The sequence below is a fragment of the Callorhinus ursinus genome, unplaced genomic scaffold (assembly GCF_003265705.2).
Source record: "Callorhinus ursinus isolate GAN/ISIS: 27379988/994484 unplaced genomic scaffold, GSC_fseal_2.0 scaffold60, whole genome shotgun sequence".
Lineage (NCBI taxonomy): Eukaryota > Metazoa > Chordata > Mammalia > Carnivora > Otariidae > Callorhinus > Callorhinus ursinus.
In genome coordinates this window covers 379,942-407,274 of record NW_027397122.1, presented here as the reverse complement: position 1 = coordinate 407,274, position 27,333 = coordinate 379,942, and the positions used below count along the sequence as shown (strand labels likewise).

Below are 27,333 nucleotides of genomic sequence, written 5' to 3'. Positions count from 1 at the left end.
CCCAAAGCAGTCTCCTTCACCCCATCCCATTTCCCCCTTCAACAATGCCCCAACTTCCTCCCCAAATCTCCAGCTCCCAGCCCCCAGCAATCCTACACCGCAATCCTACAACTGTATTGTCCTCTTAAGCGCCGAGCGATCCAGTCTGCCGAGGCAAGAAAGATTCAATCGATGGGGAAAAAGGGCAAATTGGAAAAAAATAAATGCTCCTGCTCTCCAGAAAGAAAACGTAGACGGAGCCGCCAAGCCCCGAGCCTGCTGCGGGCTGCCCGGCCAGCGTTCCTGGCAGGTGGGGAGCCGTCCGGCGCGCAGAGAGTTAAAGGCATCATCGCAGCCATTAGAGGGAAAAGTTGCGGCGCGGCGAGCCCGGTGAAGTCCTCCAGCCCGCCCCCCTTGCCCACTCCCCACTTCCCGAGCTGGCTCGGCGTTTAGGGAGGGCAGTGATCACGCAAGCCGGAGCAGCGGGCTGACGTTGGACGAGCTGCCAGGTAGCTGAAAGCAGGCAGCGAAGCAGCGGAGGCACTTCCCCGCGTTGCAAGCCCGAGTGTGGACTCGAAGCCTCTCCGAATCCGAGCCAGCTGGTTTTAACCTTCGCGAATTGCACTCCCCTCTCCCCAAAGCCAGTCCTCGCGGAGTGAGCTCCAGGATGTTTGCAGGGTCGCGCGCAGGGCTCTGAGACTGAGCCTCTGATACGTTTGCATTCCTATCTTTTTGGGCTTTTTGGCTGTTGGCTACACTGATGTGACCCCCCCCTTTTTTGGAATGATGGGGGTCTTTTCGGCATATGTTGGATTTGTTTTCTTTTCCGTTTTATATGTTCAACAAGGGCTGTCTTCTCAAGGTAAGTCTGTGCTCACTGGCAAATATACATTTGCTTGCGGAGTGCGTGTGTGTGTGTGTGTGTGTGTGTGTGTGTCTGTGTGTGTGTGTTCTCTATATTCCAAGAACGGCCAAGCAGATGTAGTGAGATTCTTAGCAAGTAACAGTGGAATAGTGTTCTGTTTGGCGTTTTTATTTAAAGTTTATTAAATAGTAGGCAAGCTAGATTTGAGAGCAAATCTACTTTGTGCCTGACAATGAAGTGGGTTCCTGGGCAAGCGCAAACACAGGGTTGTGTGTGTGTGTGTGTGTGTGTGTGTGTGTGTGTGTGCGCGGGCGCGCGCGCGCCTTGTATCTGTGTTCATGCACTGGGTAACCACTCATGCATACATAATCATGGCAAACAAATAGAGCTGAGGATGGGGGGCTCTCCATTGCCGGTCCTCCTCAGTGTAGGCAGAATTGGTTTAGTTTCCTTTTTCTGGGTCCTTGCTACTTCGTTTGCATGTGTGTTTATCAAAGGACAGACTCCTCTGAGGACCCATAAAAAGGCACGACTTGCATTACAAGCCGCAGCAGCCTGCTGAATCCAGTTGTTCAGGACTTCGCAGGCTGCAGTGATCATTTCAGCACCATGAACAGATCACATCTCTGCTGCCAAAAGACTGCATCACTTAGGCAAGCAGAAATGCCATGTTCCTCCTTCCAGCTTAAACAGAAAAGTCATTTTCACATCAGAATGTCTTCTTTAACATCTGCTACTTCCTTTAAGTATAAATACAGTTCCCCTTCAGTTGAGATCGTTTTGTTATTTCCTAAAATTCTGAAAAGACACACTGATGGTGCTTCTCTTTAAAAAGTGGGGGGAAAGAGCATCCACCCTAAATCAGTCCTGCAGGCCCTCTGTCCTCCTGTCCACGAGTGTGCGTTTTAACTGTGCACTTCCGTCAGCCACAAATCTCTCCAGGATTACTTTTAGGGAAACATCAGTTCTTTACAAAGTATCCCTCAGACCAGATAAGAACAACCACCCAGAGCATTCCATGTTAAAGAAATGCCTTTGGGAGAAAGGGAACATTTCATTTTTGTGAGTTTCACCTTAACTCTGAATTTGCAGACAGGCAGTGTCAAGACTGATAGTGAAAAGACTGAAAAAAAAAATCTCTGGTGACTTCAAAACAGTCTTCGCTCTGAACTAAAACCAGGTGTGTGATTCTTATATGCCATGATATATGGCAATTTACAATACAGCTTGATGAGAACAAATATGAAGGTTAATCTAGAAAGAAAAAAATGTTCACAGCTTAGAAAGTGTGCAACTCGTTTCACGCTGTGGCTTAAAATCACAGTTGCTAGTAATTGTTTTGATATATCAGGCATGTGCATTTTGACAGGTAATCATGATCCATTCTCTATTACTTGAAACAACCAGTTAGTCATAGGTTATTTAGAAACTTAGAGCAAGAGGCTCTCCTCATATATCAACTTGACAGATTTGTCAAAAATGTAGCTCATTGAATCCCTCTGGAAGTTTTGGGTAATGCTGCAATCTGACAAAAGGTATATGGATCTAACTATGGGCAACTTGGCTAAGAGAGGTGTTATTTGGCAAGCTTGTTAACCTTTCCATTACCTGGACTTCATCCACAACAAAGTTATTTAGGCATGATACCAAAAATGGACATGAATGGGGCAAAGGAAAGGGGGTTGGGGAACCAGGCAACGTCCCAGAAATCACAGAGGGGTTTTGTTGCCTTTTTTTTTTTTTTTTAAGTCCAGGAAAAATGTAGAGAGCTCTCAAGGAACGAGACGCTGACAAGAGTGGTGTGGGTGTTCCAAAAGGATGCGTTTCTGTTTTGCAGCAAAATTTACCGAGTTTCCGCGGAACGTGACGGCGACCGAGGGGCAGAACGTGGAGATGTCTTGCGCTTTCCAAAGTGGCTCTGCCTCGGTGTATCTGGAGATCCAGTGGTGGTTCCTGCGAGGGCCCGAGGACTTGGAGCCCGGGGCCGAGGTGGCTGGTGCGCAGGTAGCCGAGTCGCGTCGCCCGCAACGCCGCGTGCGTCTGTCCCACTCACCCCCTTAGTCCTCTAGGTGCACCCAGGGATACTGGACGCCCCTGGGGCCCGCCTGGCTCTCTTAGCGTGAGTGATGCCAGGGAGTGAGCCCGAATGTGTCCTGGTGACATTACGTTAAAACCAAGGAGGAAGTCGTGTTGTGTGGAGTGTTTCCCGATTAAAACTGGGAATAACCTCCTCCTTTTAGTACCGGCTATTGTCAAGCTGTCAATAGGGGGGGACTACTGTATTGTTACAGCTCAGGACACTCTCTGTCCCCCTTCCAGGACGGTGGGGTCGGGAGGCATTTCTCTGTGTCTGCATCACACACACACACACACACACACACACACCTGTCAGTTCTCACGACTGAGGCTAGGAGAAAAGAGATTGGGAGGAGGGGGGAGAGAGAGAAGAGGGAAAGGGAGGGGTAAGGGGAGGTGGGCGTGGGAGGGAGGGAAAGGGGGAAGAAAGCGGGGGGAGGGAGAGAGAGAGAGGAGGGGCGGCGGAAAGAGGGTGCGAGGTGCGAAGGTAGAGGGAATAGGGAGTGAGTGAAGGAGGGGAGCGGAGGCTACTCTTGAACACACTAGAGAGGAGAGCGGAGGGGAGGGGTGGGAGGGGAAGGGGAGGGGTGGAGAAAAGGAGTACGGACTGGGAAAGGGAAGCAGCGGGGCGAGGCGGGAGAGAGAGGGTCGGCGCCGAGATTGAACGGTTCAGCAAAAGAGGCGGCGGACTTGCCCAAGAGAAAAAAGAAAATCTGGAAGAGACCCCAGGGAGGGGAGGCAGGCCGGGCAAAGACGCAGACTCCTGTCCCCGCAAACTTCCATTCGCGCCCGCGCCCGCTCGGGGAGTCCAGCCCTCACCAGCCCGCGGTGTCCGGGATCCACATCCCAGCGCGCGCGACTCGGCAGCGCCCCCGCGCGGTCCCGCCGCCCCGCGCCCAGTTGGCCTCCGCGGCCGACCCGCCGGCTGCGGCTGCGCTGGCCCTCGCCGGTCTCTTTTCTAAATCACCCCAACCGAGACGTTCCTGCTACCACCGACTGGGTCTCGCCGAGCCTCGCCGAGCTGGCTCGGCGCGGCTGCGTTCCGGATCAGGACGGGGACCGTCAGGGTCCCGAGTCTGAGCATCGTCTCCTTCTCCCGCAGGTGGAGCTGGTGCCCGACCGAGACCCGGACAACGACGGGACCAAGATCAGTGTGAGTATCACAGCGACAGGCGACAGGGGGCGCCTGCCTTTGTCAGCTGCCAGGCAGGCCCCAGATGAAAATTAGGGGAATTTTAGGTTTTTAAAAGCCTTTTAACTTATTGTCCCGGAAAAAGGCAATTTCACGAACGCAAGACGAGATCCAGTTTTCTCTTTCTTATTTACTGGGTACATAAAAATTGAAACAGATTTAGAGTTGATACAATAAAATTATTTATTTCAATATCGTAAATATTTAAACAATTACTAGAGAATCATTTGCCAGCCAAGGAGTGTGACACTTTCTTCTTCTCTTTTTGGCACTTACATAACTGTAGGATATAGGACTGCAATACTAATATCCATTCAAAATCACAGAAAAACTTATCCTTTGATAGGAAGTAAAACACTAACTTATGAAAATCTTCCTAGGCAGGAAAAAATTCAACAGGATGTTGAAATTGTATTGAAAACAACACAATTTTCATTGTGATTCATAATGCATGCAATGTATTTCTAATGACAATGCTCAAAATCATATAAATATAAAACCATAAGGCAATGTAAATATAAAACATATTTGGAGGAGTTCGACCTATTGAAAATAGAGATGTATTTTGACTTTTAATAATGCTATGTGAAGGGCGCCTGGGTGGCTCAGTTGGTTAAGCAACTGCCTTCACCTCAGGTCATGATCCCAAGGTTCTGGGATGGAGCCCCGCATCAGGCTCCCTGCTCAGCGGGAAGCCTGCTTCTCCCTCTCCCACTCCCCCTGCTTGTGTTCCCTCTCTGTCTCTCTCTGTCTTTCTCTCTCTGTCAATTAAATAAATAAAAATCTTAAAAAAAATAATGCTATGTGAAATTAGAAATAAAAAGAAAATTGTATTTTTTTTTTACTACACCACCAATGAAGCCTCCTAGAATCACTTTATGTTGATAGAACTGCTTAACTCATTCATAAATAGTGAGTTTTCATTACTAGAAATGAAATAGTTATATAAAGTCAGAAAGTACAAGGCCTGCTTAGCATATATGCTATACATAGGAATATATATAAGTATATATTCTTATTCTTTATTCATTTTAAGAATTTAAAAATCCAATGACCTATATTAAAAAAGAAAATTTATTCTGAAGCTGTTACAATAGTAAAAAAGTGGTATAAGATTGCAGTTATATCACACCTAAAAGTATGAAAATATATTGTACTAATAGAACCAAATTCTGTGATATAAGTGTATAATCTCAACATGGAAGCAAATATCAAACAAAAATAAGACATAAACCAAAAACTACAATTTATATTCATAAACTCACTTTTTAGAATATTTCAATTCAAATATTATGATATTACAGAAATTATTGTTTTCATACAGTGCTAGAAAGGTTTTACTGGTAAAATCAATTGTTGACAGTACTTAACCTTAACTATTTCATTTTTATACATATATGTAGTGGCTAGATTGTTCACTGACTATTCATGCTTCACCCTTCGGCCATGACTATATCCTCCAAAGACCAGTAAGGAATAGCCTCACACATCCTGAACTAGGGAGCCATACAGTTAAGATACATGATCATGCACATAACCACTAACAGTATTATCTATGCTAAAAGTTCATAATATCTAGTGCATCAGCAAAAGTTCTGGTTACAGACTGACACAGAAGTTTATTCCCTGTTTAACAAGGTGACCTTGGTCATGTGTCTTAAACCAGCAGTTGTTAACTTAGAATTCTCAGGAATGCTTTTATCAAACACTGATAGGAGCTGTGCCTCCTTGAGATGCAAGCTTAATGTTTCCACATTAATCCAAATGAGGCCATTTTCTTTATTATCATTATTATTATTATTATTAGTTTAGAGAGGGGGAGAGCGAGGGGAGGGAGGGGCAGAGGGAGAGAGGGACTCTTCAGCAGGCTCCATGCCCAGGGCAGAGCCCTGTGTGGAACTTGATCTCACGACCCTGAGATCATGACCTGAGCTGAAATCAAGAGTCGGAGCTTAACTGACTGAGCCACCCAGGTGTCCCGGATGAGACCATTTACTAAAGCTCCCTAGATGATTCTAATGTACAGTCAATGCTGAGAATCAAGGACCCAAACCCCCAAACTTCAGTTTACTCTACTGTAAAATAATAATCATATAAGTACTCCAACTATCTCAAACTTTATTAGGAGACTCAACTGAGATTATATTTGAAACTATTATTCCCCATTATTTTCATAGTATGAGTATCTTAATATGTAATTTTGCATACAAATAAATACATACTATGGTTATGGTTCACATATTGATAACTATTCGTATATATAACTCTGTATGTAAAACACAATGAACATTTCCCTAGTTTTCTTAATTACTTATGGCCATTTGAAAATGTATGCCTTCTTTACTTCATTTCTCTGTCTTCCAAAATCACGCAAATCCTTAAATCCTGAGTGTCTTATGAAATCCATCATCCTGTCAGTCATGGATAATATATGATGTATGTAAAACCTAACTGTTCTGATAAGGATGTTTATGGATATACATGTGTTCATGTATATTACACATAATACAAACTTACAATCTTTTAATATTTATATTTAATTTTGCTATTAATCTGGCATAAACATTATTAGAAGAAATAAGAGAGCCAGTTTTAATTTTGAAAATCAAACCAGTGTCTGATTGATGGCATCTCCAGGTCCAGTAGCATAAAGACCCTACCATGGCAGGGGGTATGCATTCTGACCATAAGACTCCAGGTGACCTTAATGTGTACCCTGAGCCATACCACCCCAAGACTATTGGTAAGACTGCACCAAACATTTGAGTAGAATATTAAATATTCACATCTATTTTTGTCAGTACCTTTAGTAAAGCATCCCAGTGCAGGGATAAAAACACATTCTCAAACTCTGTTGTGACCAACAAAATAATTTTATGATCTCTCAGAGTTGTAGCCTGTAGAAAAGAGGCTATAAAACTAAATCATTTACCAAATTCTGTTTGTGCTTCATTTGACTGAGCTATCCAGGCAGAGGTCAATCTCATGGTTGGAAAATGGCAGGACTGTTCCTGGAACCTGGGAAATGAGGACCACATGGCTAATAGAATCTGGTACTGGCTGGATTGAATTAATTATTCCATGATTTTGTGAAGCCAGTTGTTAGTGCAATGGGATAAATATGACCTCCATATTTGACTGTTGAGAAAATAAATAGTTCTCTGACTGTGGCTGTGAGGCTATTAAGACCCTTTAATTTTCCAGCATTAGCAAGCTCAGGAGCAAATGTGGGAACAAAACCGTTTGATGTAGCACTTTATTCTTTTTACCTGCAATTTTTCAGACAGTGAAAGTCCAAGGCAATGACATCTCTCACAAGCTTCAGATTTCCAAAGTAAGGAAAAAGGATGAAGGCTTATATGAATGCAGGGTGACCGATGCCAATTACGGAGAGCTACAGGAACACAAAGCCCAGGCCTACCTGAAAGTCAATGCCAACACCCATGCCAGGAGGATGCAGGCCTTCGAAGCCTCGCCCATGTGGCTGCAAGATATGAAGCCTCGCAAGAATGTCTCAGTGGCTATTCCCAGCAGCATCCACAGCTCTGCCAACCAGCGAATGCACTCCACCTCCAGCCCTCAAGGGGTAGCCAAAATCCCCAAACAAAGTCCACAATCAGGTATGGAAACCCATTTTGAGCCTTTCACTTTACCACTCACAAACCTTCCCACGGGAAGATTGGTCGAGTAGACAGATTTATGTGTGATGGTTTTAAAATTGGAGACCTAGTTCAGTTGAAATAATGATGGGATGAGACACGGGGAGCTTGAGGCTTGCCTTCACAGAGGATGTGAGTTGCCCTGTTAGTCGCTGACAGTGCTTCATGTCCAGGGGACCTCAGAGCTGGACTATTTTTTCCCCCCTTCTGTATTTACACATTATAAGAACAGTAAATCATGTAATGTTGGTTGCATTATAAATGCATGTTCATTTTCTCTACAGATTTATGTATTGATAATGGCCAAATTAAGAGACTTTCACTTAATCAAAATGTAAATGAAAGAGACAACACATTTTCAGCGGCCCATAGCTTTAAGCAGGATTGTTCTCCAAGGGCTTTTGATTTTGAAGGAGAAACTTCAGCTGCCTGTGATGAAAGTGATGATGATAATGGGAGGAAGTGAGGGGGGGATGAAAGGCAGTAAGTGGTGCAGAGATAAGGCAACTCCGGTAAATGTGCCTCCGATGCCAATTTAGGAGCTTAGTCACACATTTCCAAAGTCAGCTGTGCAAGTTAAAGCTGGTCTGAATGACATTAATTTATGCAATCACTCAGCCAATGGAAACTCACTGAAGTTTTAACCTTGATGTGGGATAAAGACTTCTTGGAATGAGCAGTACCCTGCACAACCCCGTGACTGTTCTGTATTTTGTTCAAACACTTGACGTAATATTACAGGATGAAGGGAGCAGAAAAATATTTAATTTATCATTCTTTAAGTTTTTCCTTTACACTTTATCACTGAAGAATTATTGATACTACTGTTGGTAATAGAAAATTACATTGCTAACATTCAGTGTCACTTTAGCCATTAAATACAAAAACCTGGTCATTTCATTAGGAGGATTTCAAATACATATATATATATGCACTTTTAAAATAATGTGTGTCAACCTAGGTTTCCTACTCGTGCATCACGTGCTAATGGATATGCTTTGTAGGCAGCTTGACTAAGGGTCCCTGGAAGTTTGCTTGCCTTGCCTTTAAATGTAGGTGAGCAAGTATCCCAGCATCCCTTGGTCATGGCAGTTTCTGCCAATCTGATAAATAAATAGCCTAGTCTCTTAGCCCCCGCTAAGGCTCAATTTGTGTGGCTTTGTTTCATTTTCCTCTTTCTCATCGTTTTCGTTTTCCAAGTTAAAGAATAAAACCATAGCTAGAATGTATATGTACATAAATACCTATATGCATGTATAACCACATATACATATATAGCACACAGAAATACATTTATATATGCGCCTAATGGTTAGAATTTTTGTAGCCATTGTTTGACAAAGAGTCAGTGTTTTTGGAGACATTGTCCCCCTCTCCATGCAAAAACAAAAAAAGAAGCCAGACGCTATATGCAAAATTACAGAGTAGCTTCAGCAGACAGTTTAGGACCTTATTCGTGAGAACTCCAAATCATGAAAGTCAAAGTATTAGCCTACATAGAATATTCCAAACTAGATATCATAAATCTGTTTCGTTGAATAAAATCAAATGTATTACCTATTCCAGTGGAGGGTTCTAAGCATGGAATGAAATGTCCTATTTCTAAATTATTTACTTTTAGATGACATAATATACTCTAAAACTATCTATTTTAATATATTTTTCTTGGTGTGGTGATTGGAGCTAAATGGTAAAACTCTCAATGTCTTCTAACAGTTTTCAAACAGAAATCACTGCTTATTTTCCACCACACCAAGCCTTGCTTGTTGCTTTCTCTAAAGCAAGACAGAAGGGAAACTGACTTCATGAAAGCCTATATGCATCCAAAGCCATCTGCTTATAGCAAAGATTAATATGAAATATATCAAAATCTTTAATTTCTATTTTTTTCTACCAGTGAATACTGGAAAATATTTTTGATACATTTAATAATACTTTTTAGCTTCTAGGTCAGAAGCTGGGGTAACCTAGCCACCCATCCCATCCATGTGGAAGTTTCTGTGCTTGCACAGTTATTGTATAAAATACAGTCTCTGGGATGGATATGTATAGAGTAGATTCACTGTAATACCTACATCCTGGTTTATAATTTTGCTTTATAATTTTTCAGGTTATATCCAAATAAAGCTGATTTCAATACTCATGCTTCCTTTATTCACTCTCCATCCTTTTGAGAGCTTCTGTGCCAGGCAAAATGACACAAAAATGGGAGACATACTTCCTCTCTTCAAGGAGTGTATATTTTTATTTGTGAGCAAACAATATATTTGTAAATTCCATTGATCATGCATCTTTTTTTTTCTTACTCTAGTAAAGGCAAGACATGATGAAGACACAAAAATTAACATCTTGCTTTTACAGGCCAAGAGCAATAGTAGGCTTTTGTCTGTTTTCACTTGATACAAGGAGGCATGCTTATCCATGGTACATGTGTTACAAAAGGCTGGTTTATCTGGCCTTTTCTCTTCATGATAGTCTTAGATTTGGTTGATTAAATTATTTAGGCTGAATTACTCAATTCTTAATTCATAGTATTTTTCTGTCAAAGAATTTCTGTCTCTATTCAGGAAAAGTATTGGCTGAAAGTAATTTGGTATATATACATATATATATATATATAATGTTCAAACTGTCATACAATTAACCAGTTTTTGTAAAGCAGAAATCTACACAAAAAAAAGATGGAAAAAGAGCCTATTTCCCTCTATACACCGCAAGATAAAGAAAAGATTTAACTGTCATTTAATATAGCTAGTCCCATATTTTTCCAGTATTTTTCCAAAAGTTAGTGAGCATGTGACTGTACCCTCCTGCTTTAAACTGTTTACCTTTATGACATCTCCTTTTAAATTCATTTGATAATCCATGATTAAAAACAAAACAATGAGGAAAAATGGTAAAGCAAACAGATAAACAAAACTTGGCTTTTGCAACCCCTTGTTTTCTCACCTCCAGTTCTTTTGAACTCTCTCCAGTTTTGTGCACTCATAACTAACATTAGAAGAAATGTCCTATAGATGTTCTGAGGAGGAAGAATTCCTGATTCTGGCCCGGAGTGGTTTCATTCCACCTTCACAGAGAACACCGAGACTTCCTTGAGCCTCTCCCTTCCCCAAAGACCTCACTATATTACCCATCCTCTACTTGAGTCTTCCTGTCTCACCCTCCTTCCAGAAGCCAAAGATGCCCTCCATAGGCCACCCCTCCAGTCCTCCCTGCGTTCCTGTCTTCTTTCCCCGCTACTGACCCCTCCCCAAGCCCTGGAAAACTGGCAAACCAGACTGAATCCAGCCCCCACTTGCCTCCCCCAGCCGCCAGCCACCATCCGGCAGGGGGCGCCGCCGCCCACTCCCCCTCCTAGCACCTCCTCCACTGCCAGCCCTGCAGTCTCCAAATCTGTCCCCTCACCTCTCCTGTCTTGTCCTGCGTAGTTGCTAGGAGCATCTGTCCTCCGACTGGCTGTTAGAGTTCGAGCTCTCTGTTGGTTTCTCCCCGCCAAACGCCTCTCGTAAATGCAGCCCTGTTCTAGTCTCAACTTCCTGATCCAATCACCCATTTTTAAGATTTTGACTGCTAACTTTCCCCCACAAAATTCCTGCACTCACGTTTCCAATTCTGATTCTCTCCGGAGAGCCAGACTAGGTAGGGTTCACTCTGGTCCCCCAGTACATCTCCACATATGCCTTCCACAAGCACTGTGGCAGGGTAGTGATGGCTGCACGTTTGTTGACGCTGCATGCACTGGGATGTGGCACCTGTCCCCCCGCCCCCCCCAACCTGGGCTGCCCTGTGGCCACTCTGACAGTAGGGTATGAAGCAGTTATGCGGGTCATGCAATGCCAAGTCTAGATTTAGCCTTTCTGAGGGCAGGCAGCATCAGCTGTGGCCTCTCGGAAGCCAGGCACCAGTTAAGTCCAACTACCTTGAGACCACTTTACTGAGTGAAGCCTAAGCGGCCCAGCCTTTAACTTCAGTCCCTGCTGCCTTGTCAACCAGCACTGCTCAGCTGAGCCCAACTGACATCGACTCCTGAGAGATTTAAAAAAAAAAAAAAAAAATGTTTTTTGAGGGTACGTTTTAGGTTTTAGGGTGGTGAGGCCCCTAAACACAAATACTCAAAGCAACCGAGTTTATCTTAGCTTCCTCACCAAAAAGAAATGTTCTTCCTCTGGTGTTCCCAAATTCTTTTATTCACATCATCACAAACACAGGTCTTGTGGAAACCTTGAAAACGTTCTTATTTTCTCTTCCTTTGGTTGCCACAGGGAATTCAATATTCAGTCCCACTGTCTCTTTAAAATATCCTTGAACAACTGCATCTTTTCTGTTCCTCCCAACAGGGACTTAGTTCTCAACATAGGTCCTCTTCACTTTCCCCGTCTCTTGCAACAGCTCCTAATACCTTGCCTGTTTAAATTCTAATGCACCGAACAGATCACAACAGAGCAAGTATGAATTACTATTTCCAAAAGCACCATCACAAACTTTATCATGGTCTAATTTCCAGCCTTGTTTCTCCTGAGTTCGCAATCCTCACGCCCATAATCTTCTTAATTAGTATTTCCTCAATGTTTTCAGATACTGTCTTACCTCTGTGACTGTGCAAATGTGTTGTCTCTGCGTGGGTCTTTCCCTCTTAGCCGAGTTCCTACTCAAATGCAAATTCTTTTGTAAAGCTTCCTTGGATCCTCTTAGAATTGGTTGTTTCCTCCTTCAAGGCTTGGCAGCAACTTGTTTATGCTTCCTTTGAATCCATTGTTGTGCTTGTAGTGTAGGAAGTCTTCCCCGGGGCTTTCCTCCTTTCCCGGCTGGATTCCACCCTACATTCTGGGAAGCCTCGGTCTCAGGCACTTCGGGGTAGCTGGTCACCCAAGATAACTTCTAGGCTGCAGACATTACAATTTGCATTTGTATTCCGCCAGGTGCCTAGAACAGATGGAGTTCGTGTTTGCAGGAGAAAAGGAAAACAGACAGGGACAGTAAATCTTTGTGTTTATTTTCTTCCTTATAATTATATTTGCATAAATAGATAATACTACCACTATTCCAAAACTGACCGAGACTCGAAACAGTGTTTCTCCAAGTGCCCTGCAGACGACTCAAGCCAGACTCACCAGGGAGCTTGTTAAAAATCCATATTCTAAGACTCCACCTAGCACCTTTTGAATGAAAGTCTCTGAATCTAGAACCGGAAATAGGCATTTTTATGTGCAGCAAATTACGAAAATCGTTAGCTCTAAAAAGTTCTTATGGATGAGGAAAACATTTGTATCACTTACCATGAGATATGCATGCATGAGTGTGATGCTACAAAATACTTGTACAGAAACTGGTCTTTTGCCATTATTTTCTGCAATTGAGATGGACTTTTGTGAAGCTCTTCTCTTCGCTCCGGTGATCAACAGCCGGCACTTAACAAGAAAAACTGGCCGTGGTTAAGGGGTAGTTATGTTTCTACATGTGGAGTCTCTAGTCACTCAGCAGGGATGCTGATTCTCTGAACTCCAAAATATGATTATTGTGTTTTCACCGTGAGCTGAACCTGAGCATTGAGAGGCAGCTGCTGCTACAGCTGCCAGAAACCAAGAGCTCCCCGAAGTTCCTCTGTGGCTGATAAACATGGCTCCTCTCCAAAAATGGCCAGATTTAGCAAGCATGATCTTGGGAGAGAATTCAAAGGTGGTGCGGAGAGGCAGAGGAGGGGCTGAGGGTCTTGCAGGAGGCTGTTTTCCTCATTTAAAATATGAGGAAAGGGTGTGTTGCCTTTCGGTAGCGAGCCAATAATATAATTTAGACCTCAATGTTGATTTTGGTTTAAATGATCCAACTTGGCTGCTTACACAGGTTAAATTAATTTGATCACTGTAATTCCATCGGTTAAATGGCTGCTATGTAAATCAAGTGTCTATGAATAAGGTGAAAAATAGATTTGAGGCAGTGCTTTAGATAATACAGGCCACTGGATCTGCTAGAGCTGTGTTTGAACCAGAATTAAGTAGATTAAAAGTCTGTACTGGCTAAATTCGCTCGCAAACCATATTTAACTCATTGAAATTCAGTAACTAGCTGAGTCCATAAAACCAAGGCCCAGCTCTATGTTGGAAGGGCTTTTCAAGGCACCACTGGCCACATTAGGGTTCACTTGTGATTGCCGGGAGCTCTGTAGTTGAGGAGACATAAAGCAGAATTGCCCGTGTTGTAAGCTCGTCTCTAATGATTGCATGATTTGAGATATCAGACAGCTGCCAGGTGAGCAGCTATCTGGATAGATAACCAAAGGTTTGAGAAGTTGCTGGAAGACTTAATTCTGTTGGTCAAAGTAACACGTGTCCTAGAAAAGACAAGCGTCCCTTCTCCCAAGGAACACTGTTGTCGCCTAAAGCCTAACACCTTAGGCACACAGGTGCATTCATTTCATTCTCAAGGTGCCATGGGCCCAGCAACTAAGGAGGAAGGCCCTTCCCAAGTCACCTCCATCACTCACAGCTGGCCATGTCTCCCTTTCCTCATTTGTTAAATGGGAACTATGGTGTAAACCTCACCAAGTTTTGAGAATTAAATGAAATCATATGCAGAGAGAGCTTGGCATTGATCAAGCCTCAAGAAATGATAATTAGTTGCTGTATTAATCTTGTTGCATATGCTTTTTTATTATTCTGATTATTATTAGGAGCCATGAGGTGCTGAGAGTAAATGGTCTACACCACCTGGCTCCGCTGTGGTGCATATTTTCCTTATTGGGTGAGTGTAGGTGAGGAGTTAAAGAAGGATTCATTCCTGGCTTATGTTTTATCATGTATAATTTCAGAACTCTCTTTTTTATTTCTGTCACAATGCCATTAATTGATGATAAATTTTCCCCTATATAACCGTACTAAATATATTAGTGACCAGCTGTCTTGCCCAAGGTTGTAACTAGATCCTTACTGTAAAGCGTAATAAAATTCCAAAGGATTGTTAAGAATTTGAACTGTGTGGCCTGAAAAAACAACATGTACTTGGAAACCACAATTATGCTCACTGGCTGCTAACTTAATTAAATTCAAGCTTTCAAAAAAGACCCTCAGAATGTTTAAAGTCATAAAATGATCATAGATACATCTAAAAACATAAGAACAGGTAAAAGCTTTAAAAAGAAAATAATAAAATGGGTTTAGAACCCAGTAAACCCCAGCTTGTTTGTTGAGTGAGCTGTTGTACAAAATCTCTCTGAACCTCAAGAGCCATAATTTATAAAACAGATATTAACACATATGCCCTAAGGGGCCATTTTCAGCATTAAGAGACATGATGTATTTTAAATATCTATCAGAGTAAACCTGGCTAAGAGTTCAGCAATGGTTAGTTCCTTCCTTTTTACCTATAGGATCTTAAAGCATATTATTAAATAACTATGATTTAAAAGGGTAATAAAGGAACATAAATACAAATAGAGATGAAAGAAAATAAGAAGCCTGGAAATCCCTCAAATTATATAAAATATTTTAATATCTGATGAGCTAAAAATATAAGAATTAAGGAAGGATTTATTTAATTAATAAGTGACAAAAGGAAACATTATTATAATTTATGATATGTATCCAAATGAACTCAAATTAATTAAAGAGCTAAGCAGAAAAGAAAAATCAGAGAAAGATTAGCATAAAATCAGAGGCCCGAGGCTTTGAAGATTTAAAGTTACAAAATATACAAGTGAAAATAACATTTTACTATAAGTAATTCAAAACATTTGTTTAATTAAATCAAATTTAAGTAAAAAGTGATACAGCAGACAAGGAAATATGTGTGTCTAATACTTAGGAAAAGAAGAAAATAATCTCAATTTTACATATGCTATGATTATGTAATCCATTCCAAATGATTTAGGAGAAATATCAAAATAAACTTAATTCTCTATTTGACAGCAAAACTGGAAATAGAAAATATTTGGGCCTTAATACATAATCTTCAATAGTAACAACAACAAAAAGTATAAAATATCTAGTTTTTTAAAAAACAATCGCAAGTAATCTAAATATGAAGACCATTAGAACACTTTGTTCAGAGAGTTTAGGTTTGAATAAATGAATGAATATGCATGTTTTTGGATGGACAATCTCAATTGTAAATGTGTCAGGTTTTTCAAAAGTATCTGTAGACTTGATGCAGTCTCAGTCAAAACCCTAGTCTTTTTTTAAAACTTGAAACATATAATCTTGGCAAAGATTTTTAGAATTAACGTGTATCATCAACGTTACAGTGGCTCCAGCATTTTGCTATATGATTACTTACACGGTGAACTGGTACTTTCTTTCTGGAGGAACATTTGTCTGGAAGGACAGTCACAGGGCTTTAGACCGTGTGACCCACTCATACCTGAGGTGATGCTCCTGGAAGGAAATTCCAAAACGAATAGTAGTGAAGCAAGCCCAGAGGCATGAGCGGAGATGCTTCTCACAGAGGCCTTCCCAAAACAGCAAATACCCAAATGACCAAAAGTAAGGAAGTTACTTGAATGTGTTAAAATGTTAAAACCATGCAGTGAGTATTACGCAGGTTCTAAAATCAAGTTTTAATGAAATTAGATAAGATTCAGTACAGGATACAATGTGAAAAATACAGGCCACAAAATATTAAAGTAAGAAATAAAGAATACAAAACTTTAAGTCAATCTGAGATACTTGCATAGAAAGATGATAAATATATGAAAATGTACATCAAAATTCAAGATGTTATGATTTTTAATTATTTGATTATTTTGTGAGTATAATTAACATTTATACAATGATAATCCATTGCTTTTGTTATATGGGGAAAAAAACACATTATTTAAAATTTCCCAGATTTAAAGATAGGCTAATGATGGGGCGCCTGGGTGGCTCCGTCAGTTGAGCATCTGACTCTTGATTTCGGCTCAGGTCATGATCTCGGGGTTGTCAGACCAAGCCTTGCATCCCGTCGGGCTCCATGCTCAGTGGAGAGTCTGCTTGGGATGCTCTCTGTCTCTCTGTCTCCCCCTGCCCTGCCCCCACGTGTTCTCTCTCTCTTTCTCTAAAATAAATAAATCTTAAAAAAAAAAAGATAGACCAATGACAGCTCATGAGAGAGAAAACTAACAAACAAAATATGTTCAACAAAGTAAAATAATGGGTGTGATTGTGGAGGTAGTGACAATTTAAAAATATACATACACACACGTGTATGTACCCATGCACACATTTATACATACATGTATACGTGTGTGCATATATATGTAGTAAAAGTACTACTATGAAAGTGGCATACTTGGAAATTGCTAGTAGCCTTGAAATTAAGAACACTCTATGTTATTTCCTGGGAGCTGGTTGAAGAATGTGACCATCGAATTATTCTTTTTGTTTTTCTGAATATAATGAGTGTGACCTTGATAAATTTATCTTGATTAAACTAATCAAGCACATGTAAAGTCTATAAATTAAATATCATGCAATCATTTTTCTTCTCACTAGTATGACTCATTCAACCCCCAATTCAGAGGGAGTTCAGAGCGGTGAGCAACGGTGCAGTCATTGGTACTGTCAAGGAAAATTAGTACCCTGGAAGATTTATAAATGATAATTATGTTTTATTTAATATGTCTTTTAAAAAGTCTGAGAGAGCATTTTTGCATGAATTTCGAAACCCTATGTGCATTAAAAAAAAAAAAACAAGATAGGTTAAACTCTTAATGCTAGAATTAAAGCAAATTGCAAAACTAGGAGTTAGGATTCCTCATCCCACAAAGCTGATGACTGTGGAGCCATTGAAAAAATAAAAAGTAAGAAACTACATTAAGCAGTTTCATTATCTTCACAGACACGAGCATTTTAATAAAGATTAAGTAACGCAGCCACTCTGCATTGTAAAGAAGGGGGGGGTCTTAAGCCGTGTGAAATGAGGGGGTCTATTATGGGACTGATTTCTTTCTTGTGTTATTTATATGTTTTATTTTAGAGACACATTCTTAGCAGCATCTTCTTCAGCCATTTGGAACATATTTGAGTTTTAATTTTTCTGATTAAATAAATTTATTAATTTTCTGATTTCTCTTAGCACTGTAAATGGTTAATTTGAAAAATAGTACACTTATGGAGCAAGCAGTAGAAACACAACTACTCAATAGAAAAAAAAAACCCTTTAGAATATAAAAACTCAATTTCCAACAGTCTGAAAATATAAGTATTTTGAAGATATGAACTGTGTCTTGATTTTTTTTATGTTATTTCAGTGTCTCGCATTGTGTTTAGCATGTAATTAGAGTTAAATAGATATTTAAGGACTGGGTATGATGTTTTGGTTTATGTATAGGACAAACCACTTAGGATAATACCACTGCTGAGAAGATACATGAATTCTTATGTAATCTGGTCAATTTCTAACAAAACAAACCCAGACACCTACGTTTTAATGGAGAATACACTTGGGTCATCCTTCGTTGCATACTATAACAACAATATTCATTTATTGAAAATTATATTTAGTATCAAATTATGTTTAGGAAGTTCGATGAGCAGTCCCTGGCAACTATGTACTTTTATTATACCTGCCTGCCTTGATAAAAATGACAAGGATTAAAAATGTATATTGCTTCATCTCTGTTAATTATTTAATTCTGATGGCTAAGGTCATTTCTGTTATGAAGTTCATTTATAAAACATTCTAATTTAGATAATTTTGAAATAGCTGGATTAAGGAAAAACTACAACCCTTGGCTCAAATTTGGAAAATATATGGGTAAAGTCTTAAAACATTTTTCTTATGTTAAAATAAGTGTGTTTTCTGAAGCTATATAATTGGTGTTTTTCTATAACCCGTTGGCCTTAGGTCCTCAAGTAATTTTTTCCTCAAGAGCAAACATTGCTGAACAATTAAAATTAATTTTTAAATGTAGGCAAATTACTGTATGAAGTATGTTGCTATCTTAACTTTCCAATTTATATAAGAAGACGAGCGAAAATTGAAATCTCCCATTTGCAACTTTTTTTCCTTCTCTTTCCTTTACTTCTGTGTCTTTATTCTGAGTGTCTCAGTTGCCATTTCTCTAAAAATGTGAGATGTGTTTCTTTCTTTGATGAGGGATTCTTCTCTGTTGATGTTGGAGAGGGGCATCTTTGTCACAGTGCAGCAAGAGTGTAGGCGGAAAGAGAGATCCTTTATTTCACCAACTAGTGAGTGATGGCTCAAATATGAAAATACAGCTTGTTTCTCTCTCCGCTCAGCAGTCAATAGTTCTCGCTGTGGTGCACTTTATATGAGCGTCCTCACTCAGGGCACACTAGTCCAGCCCGCTCTGATGCAGAGCCATCCCACTTTGACCCCAGTTGTCCTCATTATTTCCTCCACTCCCCACATTGAATGTGCTTATTTAAGCCCTTTGAGAAATGTGGCATTGCTCTACAATATGGTAAGTGTGTGTGTAGTCCCTAACGGGGAATTTGTGATCCTTCCAACAAGATGTGGATTAATATCTACCTTTGCATTATGAATAAGGAGTATGCTAATTAATAATGAAAACACACATGCAAAAGGTATATTTAAACTCCATGAGTAAATAGTTGCAAGCCCCAGAGCAGCGTTTATTTATGTACTGGTAAATGTAGTGCTAATAATAAATCATTCTTATCCATGCATTAAAAGAGTTATTAAATGTACATGGTACTAAAAACTTCACTCTCTGGAAACATTTTGTTTTCCCCTAATTTATATTGTTCTCCATTCCATTTTGTCAAAGCAGCTCATATTTCCAAATATTTCCAACAGGCAGAATTGAGAGTCGAGAGTTTTTTTGCAGTAATGAAGAATCTCCAGAGGAAATTGTGATGCACATTAGCTTGTAGATTGAGACCGAACTGGTTTTGAATCGCAGCAGCACCACCTACTAGCTGGGTAAACGCGAACACATTGCAGGTTCAACAGCTTCAGCTCCTTAATTTGGAAAATGATTATAATGACCTCATGAGACCACAATCAGAGGTAAAGAAATACCAAGTGTTCAAGAAATACTTGCTCATCCTGTGTGCACCAAGATCAGTCTTACTTAGATGAATGAGTTACAATTCGTGTGCTGTTTGGAGACACACTATGGCCTTAGCAGGTGGGAGGAACCATCACTTTACATGTTCCTTCTTGAGTCACTGTAGAAGGTAGGAACCCTGATATCCTGCCACGGATAGAGTCTGGAAAATTCTGTGGTGAATGGCGTATCGGCCATGCACCTTGGCAAACAGAGTTTGTGTACATGAGCATCTGCACTTTTTTTTCCTTCCCTCAACTACAAGAAAGGTCCTCATGACTAGAACAGAGGTATAAATTTGCTGACAAAAAGGAAAGAGAAAGGGAAATTTACACAGCTACTGCCAACATGCCAGGGCACAATAAAATAGGCAATTTATGTATTAGGTCAAAATGAAGCACATTTCTTTTTAAAAAATTTTTTTTCTGGAAGAAATTGGCAATGGATCCATAAGAATTCTAATAAAAAGATATTCTTTTCAAAAAATTATAGGATAAAATCATCCTATTATTTGACCTTTGCCCTTAAGTAGTGATTTAGTATGTGCAAACCTGAATAAAATGGCATTAAAAGCTAGCTCAAATTTTCTCACACAGTTATTTTCATTTCTTGAAGCTGACATCTGTAATAAAAGAGAAGTATGTCAAAGGCTCTGTCTGTTCCTAGAGCTGTAATGGACACTCCATTCTTTATAAACTTAGCTCCTTACAGACAAAATTATTTGACTGATGCTTCTTTTATTATTGGAGCATTTTCAGTTTTAGTTTTGCTCAGATGATAAGCCTCACTAATATTCACTTTTATAAAATAAAGACTCCAGAGTCAGACTGTGGAGCCACATAGCAGAAGAGAAATTGTTTTCTTTTTCTTTTCTTGTTCCTTTGACTCCACTCGATACTCAAATAGGAAAAAGAAGAGAATCATACCCCAATTTATAGACAGATGCCCTGCATTGACTGTACCTCATATCTAAACCAATGAAAAGTTGTACTCACATGGGAGATTTACCTGTCAGAAAATATTCACAGCCAAGAGAAAGTGGGTACTTGAAGAGCTGGTATAATTTAGATGGGATAAATTGTCCAGATAGTTGTGTAAACACTCCACTTAGTTCTTTGAATTCAATACCCGTATCCTCTTCTGATGCTTTTTCCTGGTAGACAAGAGCTCAGGTGGTCTTTCTCACTCCATCACTAACTAGTGGTGGCACCTTAAAACAATCAGCTTAACTTTCTTAGTCCTAGGCTATCAAAGTGAATAAAAAGCTTGGAGAAAAAGAAGTGCTTAGAAGAAGACTTGTAGGAACGATGGTGGAGCCAACTCTTATTCAAATATTTAAATGAATTTGGACGAACCTTTAAGCTCTAAAATTCTATCATATGAAAAGTTCAAAATATTATTATGTCATATGACATTTGGTGCACTGTATGGAACAAAGCAAGCTTTACGTCTTATTAATGTTTAAGAAAAGTATAAAAGTCTGATGATGTTTTTGTATCCCGTCTTTATCAATTCTGAGCTGGGGAGAAGAAATGTTAGATCAATTTTTTTTCTTTTTTTCTCTGAAACAGTTATGGCCAGTGCATTTTTCTCTGAAAAGGTTAATGTACATTCAAATAATAGCTTCACATCTTGATTGAACAGATGTGGAGACAATGGAGCAAGATCATTTGCCTCAGGGAGTCTCATAAAAAAAGCACGTCCTTATTCTAAATTGATCTGACTCGCATTGCTGTTTCTTCATTTCTTTACTTTACCACCTACTATCCATGTGAGTTAGGGTGAGTTATTCCATGTCACTGAGTTATATTTTCTCCTGATCTATACATTTACTATACAGAACTGTTGAGGGGATGAACTAAGACAATGCATGCAAATTACCTAGTGCATATTCCCTGACACATAGTAGATGCCCAATGTGTTTTAGTCATTTTGGAAATTGATGTGAACAAGGGGGATGCTACATTATTAAACATGCCCAGTGTCTTCCAGCCTCATGACCGTGCATGCAGGGAAGAAATGGCAGTACAAGATGGAATAGTTTAAAAAGGAAGGTGCTAAAAGGAGCTAACTTCTTCCATCTGGCAGACAGATGAGAGGGGCAAGGCCGACTTTGCAGTCTGGGAAGTTGTGCTAAGTGAAATGAGGCAGGGAGGTGCAGGACTGAGCTCTTGATGGAAGTGGTTCTTACGATGTGGTGTAACTGCAGCCCATCTCCACCGGATTACACAGAATGCCAAGGTCTCACTCCTGTGCTGTGATTTTTTGTTTGGTTGGTTTTTGGGGGTTTTTTTGTTTGGGTTTTTTTTTTTTTTTAAAGCAACAGATGGACTTTTTTTGTTCTTTGAAATAATAATTGAGATAAAATATTTGAGGCTTTTCTTTTCTTTTTCTTTTCTCGTATTTCTCCTTAGCCAAACTCTCTTTTGTCACAGTCAGCCTCTTGAGAAAGGCTTGCTTTTCCACATCTCAGTGAAGGTGATGTGACACTGGCTATTGCATGAGGTATTAGAAGAGCTGAAAACTGGAAGCTAAGTTTCCGCACTCCTTAGACTTCTAAGAAGACTTAGTAGACTTTTCCATTTGCAAAATGGAGAAAATACCTTTCCTGTGTTACAAAGGCTTGGGGAATTACACCTGAGAGAGCACTGTGAAAATCTTTAAGCATAAAAACAAATGAAAGTCATCGTTATTAAATAGAAGTCAAAGGACATCATGAAATGGCATTCTGAGTCAGAGAGAAATCTCTAAGTTCTATTAGGCTGCCCTCTCTCTGGGCCTGCTATCTGTACATTTTCTTTGCATAATTTAGATAATAGTATCTCTCTTCTTCACAGGGAACTTTGTGTAAGGGGAAAAGTTTTAAAACTTTCAAGGCATTGTTTTAGACATTGAGAGTCATAAAAAAAAAAAATTGCTTAAGTTTTGTCCCTTGCCTTTACTGAGCTTACAGTGTAATCAGTGAGATAAGCTATGAATGTAATGAATTACAAGTCAATGTAGGCCATGATGAGGCCATTGGAGAGGCAACGCCCATCTACTGTGACGTTCAGAGGAGAGTGAAATTACAACGGGCTGGTGGGAACACACAAAACGGATGCAGGTTATTGGAAGGGAAGAGTTGCTTAAATTCATGGGCGTATTAGGGAATAACAGATCACCCTGCCCGGCCTGGGCATAAGGCAAGAGAAACCAAATAAAGCAAAATAGGTGATCCAACACAATGTCTGTCATACTAATATGAAAAAAAATAATATACACACAGTTACTATGCTCAATTTAGAAAATGTAGAACAAATATGTTTCTTATTTGGGATCCTAGAAATGAGAGGCAGCAGAAGAAATTGGAGCTCAGGGGTCCTAACTGAGTCCTAGCTGTCATTATTTCACAAAAGTAAAATGTTTCTATCAGTGAAAGTAAGACTAGAGCATGATGAGTGGCCAAAGTTTGACTTAAAAAAAATAATAACTTTCTATAGAATAGAGTATAATAACATGTTTGATAATAATGTAATATTCAGAATAGTGTACATCTGAATGGAAAGGACTATGATGATTATTTGTTAAAAGAACACAGGACAAATGACAGCATTTCAGAGTCTTAGTTTTCACTAAGCCCTTGGGTTTACAAAGATAAAGGAGTCCATATTTCTTCATTCAAGACCTAAAACAGAAGAGAAAAACAATCAGTGATTTGATGATAAAATTGCTTTAGAATCTAATGTAGAGGGCGATAAAAAAGCTTTATAATTGTCCTGACAGGAATACATTTCATTTAATAGAAATATGCTAGGAAATACATGTATCTAGAGCAGAGGAATGATTACTAGAAAAAAAATACTATGTTACAATAGCATATTGCATATCTCATGGCCATTCAAAATTTTAGTAGCCTTAAAATACTCTTTACAGTATGCAATTGGATTTATTTCTGATTATCCTGCTTATGTAAATTTTGTTTTAACTTGCACATGCTCGACATAGTATGGTTGGAAATGTTGGGTCAAAATAAAGTAACGGTTCCCTTCATATCTTTTTGGGAATGATGGGCTCAGGCATTCCCTATGAAGGGTTGATTATTTGAGGAAGGGGCAGCAAAATACATGACCTGAGCAATTGTGAGCCAATCTGCAATGCCTACACTGAAAAGGAAACCATTATTTCACAAAATATCTTTCTTGAAGAGTGAATCATTTTGCTTGCTTTTATTGCTCTTAGCATTTCTTGAACCTTTACTCAATATCAGACATACTTTGTGTCAAGTCAAGTGCAGTTGGCTATTCAAAGAGCCATGTAATCATTTCTTTCTTTGCTTTCCTTCCTTCTTTCTTTCCTTCCTTCCTTCCTTTCTTTCCTTCTTTCTTGTTTCCTTTCCTTTTTCTTTTTTGATTAAATGAATACTTGTCAAAGAATTTCTCTTCAAAAGGTAATAAGAATACATATTTAGTTTTGGAAAGCTCTGATGCTAGTGGTTCTACATGGATTGTATATATTTCCTTTGCATGAACTTTGTGCTGAAAGCTTCACATGACCTATCACTTTTGCATTGTTGAACCTCCTTACCCGGCTTGAATGAAGGCACCCTGCAGAGACTCACCATTAACTGCAGGGTCTTCAGCCATTAGGTTTCTATGAGGAGATACTGTGTTAAATATATGGCTCACTACCAAACAAAGACAATCAATGGCAGCACTAACCAAAAACAACAACAACAACAACAACATCAAAACAGTAATGATTTGATTTAGTCTACTAAATGGCCATCTTAGAACCCCCAAATGTTTATTCTACAGTGACGTTTTTGAGAGCATGTGTTTTTGCCTCAATTTTTTATCATTTGGCAATATGGACCTGGACATGATTTAGCGGAAATATTCAAAAGATTGAATTTCCATGCCCTTACCCCTTCAAACTGTTTCAATCTATCTCCAATTAAAAAGAAAGAAAGAGAAAAGAAAGAGCCCCCAAAAAAAGAAAGAAATTCTTAGAGCCTCATCACATTTTTGCTTTCTTACAAATAAAGGTATTTAATACATAATTAGTAGCTAGAAGTTTACTGAATTAAATGCAGGAAGAAGTAAATGCAAGAATTCCATTTAGTTCTCTCCCTTACAGTGTCCTCAAGCTCTTTCAAAAATTTCCAACTCTTGATAGCACTTACTTTTCTAAGATTTCAAGAGTAAACAATTGAGAAAGATCTTTCTCTAAAACAAAACCCCTCATGCACCCATTCCAGAACACATTCTCCCCGCCCTTGAGAATCCTGCTGCTGTGTTTTGGTTCTACTCCTGTGGTTTTATGCTTACACAGTAGTAAAACAGGGGATGCGTTTTTTCGGTACCAATAGAGGAATAACCAAATGACTATAGTGAATGATCCTTAAAGAATTACTTGAGGGAAGAGTATGTGGATTCGTTCCTCTCAGGGTTCCCCAATCATGGGATGGCATTGTTTGAAAACAGACAAAACAAAACAAGACCAACTTCCTGGGACTGAAATACTTTGTATGTGTTGTTATTTGCAGTGCATGCCAAGACATTCATGAGCACCAGAGCCAAGCTGGCGAGCTAATTAAATATATATATGTATGTGTTTAAAACAGCCTAATAAGGAGCATTGGAAATCTTCAAGATGAGCGAATATCTTATAACTTCTTCCGCAGGTGCGAGGATAGCTACAAGCCATGGACTTTCTGTCCTGCTTCTTGTTTGTGGCTTTGTGAAGGGTGCTTTGCTTTAATCTAAAGTGCTGACTTTTTTCCAATATCACTTTCTCTTCTTAAAGCAAAGAGCAAATCGCCTGTAAAATCTACGGAGCGGACAGCAAAGTTGACCCTAAACTCCAAGCACCACTCTGCACCCACTGTTCTCTAATTACCTACCCAAGGAGCGCCTGCTTCCGGAAGCATAAATGAAGAGGCTATCACACGCTTTGTTCATAACATTTTCTTGGGCAAATCACTGGTCTTTTATTTCAAGAAAATTAGTGTGAAGTGATAGGACATTTTCTAATAGCCAGATCTATTTTTTTTTCTTTTTTTCCCCTTTTCTTTCGGCTACTTAAAGCATCACCTGACTGCTCAGGGATTGGCCTGAACGTCATCTGTATAGTAAATATTTACTACGGATACCACTGATTTCCGAGTAAAAGACACATTACCTGCAGGAAACAAACAGAAATCAAAAAGCAACAGAACATAAACTATCATCAAACAAAACCCCGCTTTGGGGGCAACAACAAAATCATCAACACCGCGAGTCAACGAGGAGAACGTTATTTTAAATAAGACATAATAAAGGAAAGATTTTTTTTTTTAATTTTCTCTTTTTTCTCGGATTTTTTTTTTTTGCCTTTTTCTTGATTATAGTTCTTGTTCAATGGTGGCAAGTGCTGATTACGGCCAATCCCTGTCAATCCTGGGAGGTTTATATAAATACATTTTGAGTGTTCTATATTTCAATGTATTTTAATTCATTTTGCAATTCCTGTATATGCAAACCTGACAAATTCTGTAAATTGCTTATAGTATGTGTGATATAACTTCAAAGTAGATAGACTATGACCCTCATGCAAGCTGATTTTTATCATTAAATATATAAATATATACATATAGAGATCTATATGTTGGGCCACCAACCAACTTTTTTTAGATAAAGCATTTGTTTTTCACTTATAATTCATATATTGTGTGAATTTTGTAATGCCTTGTTTCACTTCCACAGGTTTGACAGCTGCAGATGGTCACTGTTGCCCTCTGCTTCCTTCTGGAAAATGCATATTCAAAATTGTATTGGTCTCTGATAAATGAATTAATTTTGTTGTGTGTATGCTGTGTTGAAATTTGCTATGTTCCTTTATATATGGTGTTTATTGAGGTTTGAGGGTCTCTTGACTCTGAAGAATGTACACTCTCTGGTTTTGACAGCTATCCCTATATTACTATCATCATTATTATTTTCAAAAAGCAATGTTGCTTCTAGAAAATTTGCCTTGGAGGTGAATGTGGAGAAGGTGAAGTGGTCACCATGATTACCTAAATTCATGGAAGAACACTTCTTGCTGTGGCTAAAGATGCTGCTTCCTTTGACCTTTATGGATTTTGTAGCTTTGTCACTCTGTTATTTGCTGCTAATTATATTTTAATGTCTCCTAATTAAAAATTAAAATTTGGTTGTTGGCTAAATATAATATGCAAAAGATGACTGCAAATCGCCAACTAAAGAAGATAATGTGTTCAAGGTTTCACTGGTTAAGTGAATTATAATTTCAAATATTTCATTCTTATTTTTGGCTTTATGATAATTCAGATTATTTTATTTGGAAACTGTTTTCTACTCTGGCAAAGAATAACAGGCAGAACTATTCATGTGTTCCATGTACACTATAGAATAGATACAGCTTGAGATAGAAATGACCTAAGTTTTCCTTACGTAGAGATTCTTCCATTTTCTTTCATAACAAAACCAGAAGATCATCTTTGTAGGACCAGCAGCTCGTAGGCTAAGGTCCTAAACTGAAGCTTGAAGGCAATGAATACCTCTGCTTTTCAAAG

The 27,333-nt window shown here is 39.3% G+C and overlaps 1 protein-coding gene across 3 annotated transcripts; it reads left to right on the top strand.

The window, feature by feature from the left end:
• On the top strand, positions 1-27,333 carry VSTM2A (V-set and transmembrane domain containing 2A). Of its 3 annotated transcripts, none has more exons than XM_025853185.2 (5): positions 1-841; positions 2,682-2,848; positions 4,023-4,073; positions 7,396-7,732; positions 25,444-27,333. In XM_025853185.2, the coding sequence occupies exons 1-5, from the start codon at positions 763-765 to the stop codon at positions 25,518-25,520; spliced, it is 711 nt and encodes a 236-aa protein (XP_025708970.1). In that variant the 5' UTR covers positions 1-762; the 3' UTR covers positions 25,521-27,333. The 3 variants fall into 3 exon arrangements, with proteins under 3 accessions (XP_025708970.1, XP_073741133.1, XP_025708969.1); XM_073885032.1 differs by lacking the exon at positions 25,444-27,333 and adding an exon at positions 25,306-25,437 and having other exon boundaries at positions 2-841; XM_025853184.2 differs by having other exon boundaries at positions 7-841; positions 25,566-27,333.

Bases quoted from the DNA above. Each gene is read 5' to 3' on its own strand.
- VSTM2A (XM_025853184.2), top strand. From the start codon at position 763: ATGATGGGGGTCTTTTCGGCATATGTTGGATTTGTTTTCTTTTCCGTT. The intron at 4,074-7,395 runs GTGAGTATCACA...GCAATTTTTCAG, and splicing joins ACGACGGGACCAAGATCAGT to ACAGTGAAAGTCCAAGGCAA. The intron at 7,733-25,565 runs GTATGGAAACCC...CTCTTCTTAAAG, and splicing joins CAAACAAAGTCCACAATCAG to CAAAGAGCAAATCGCCTGTA.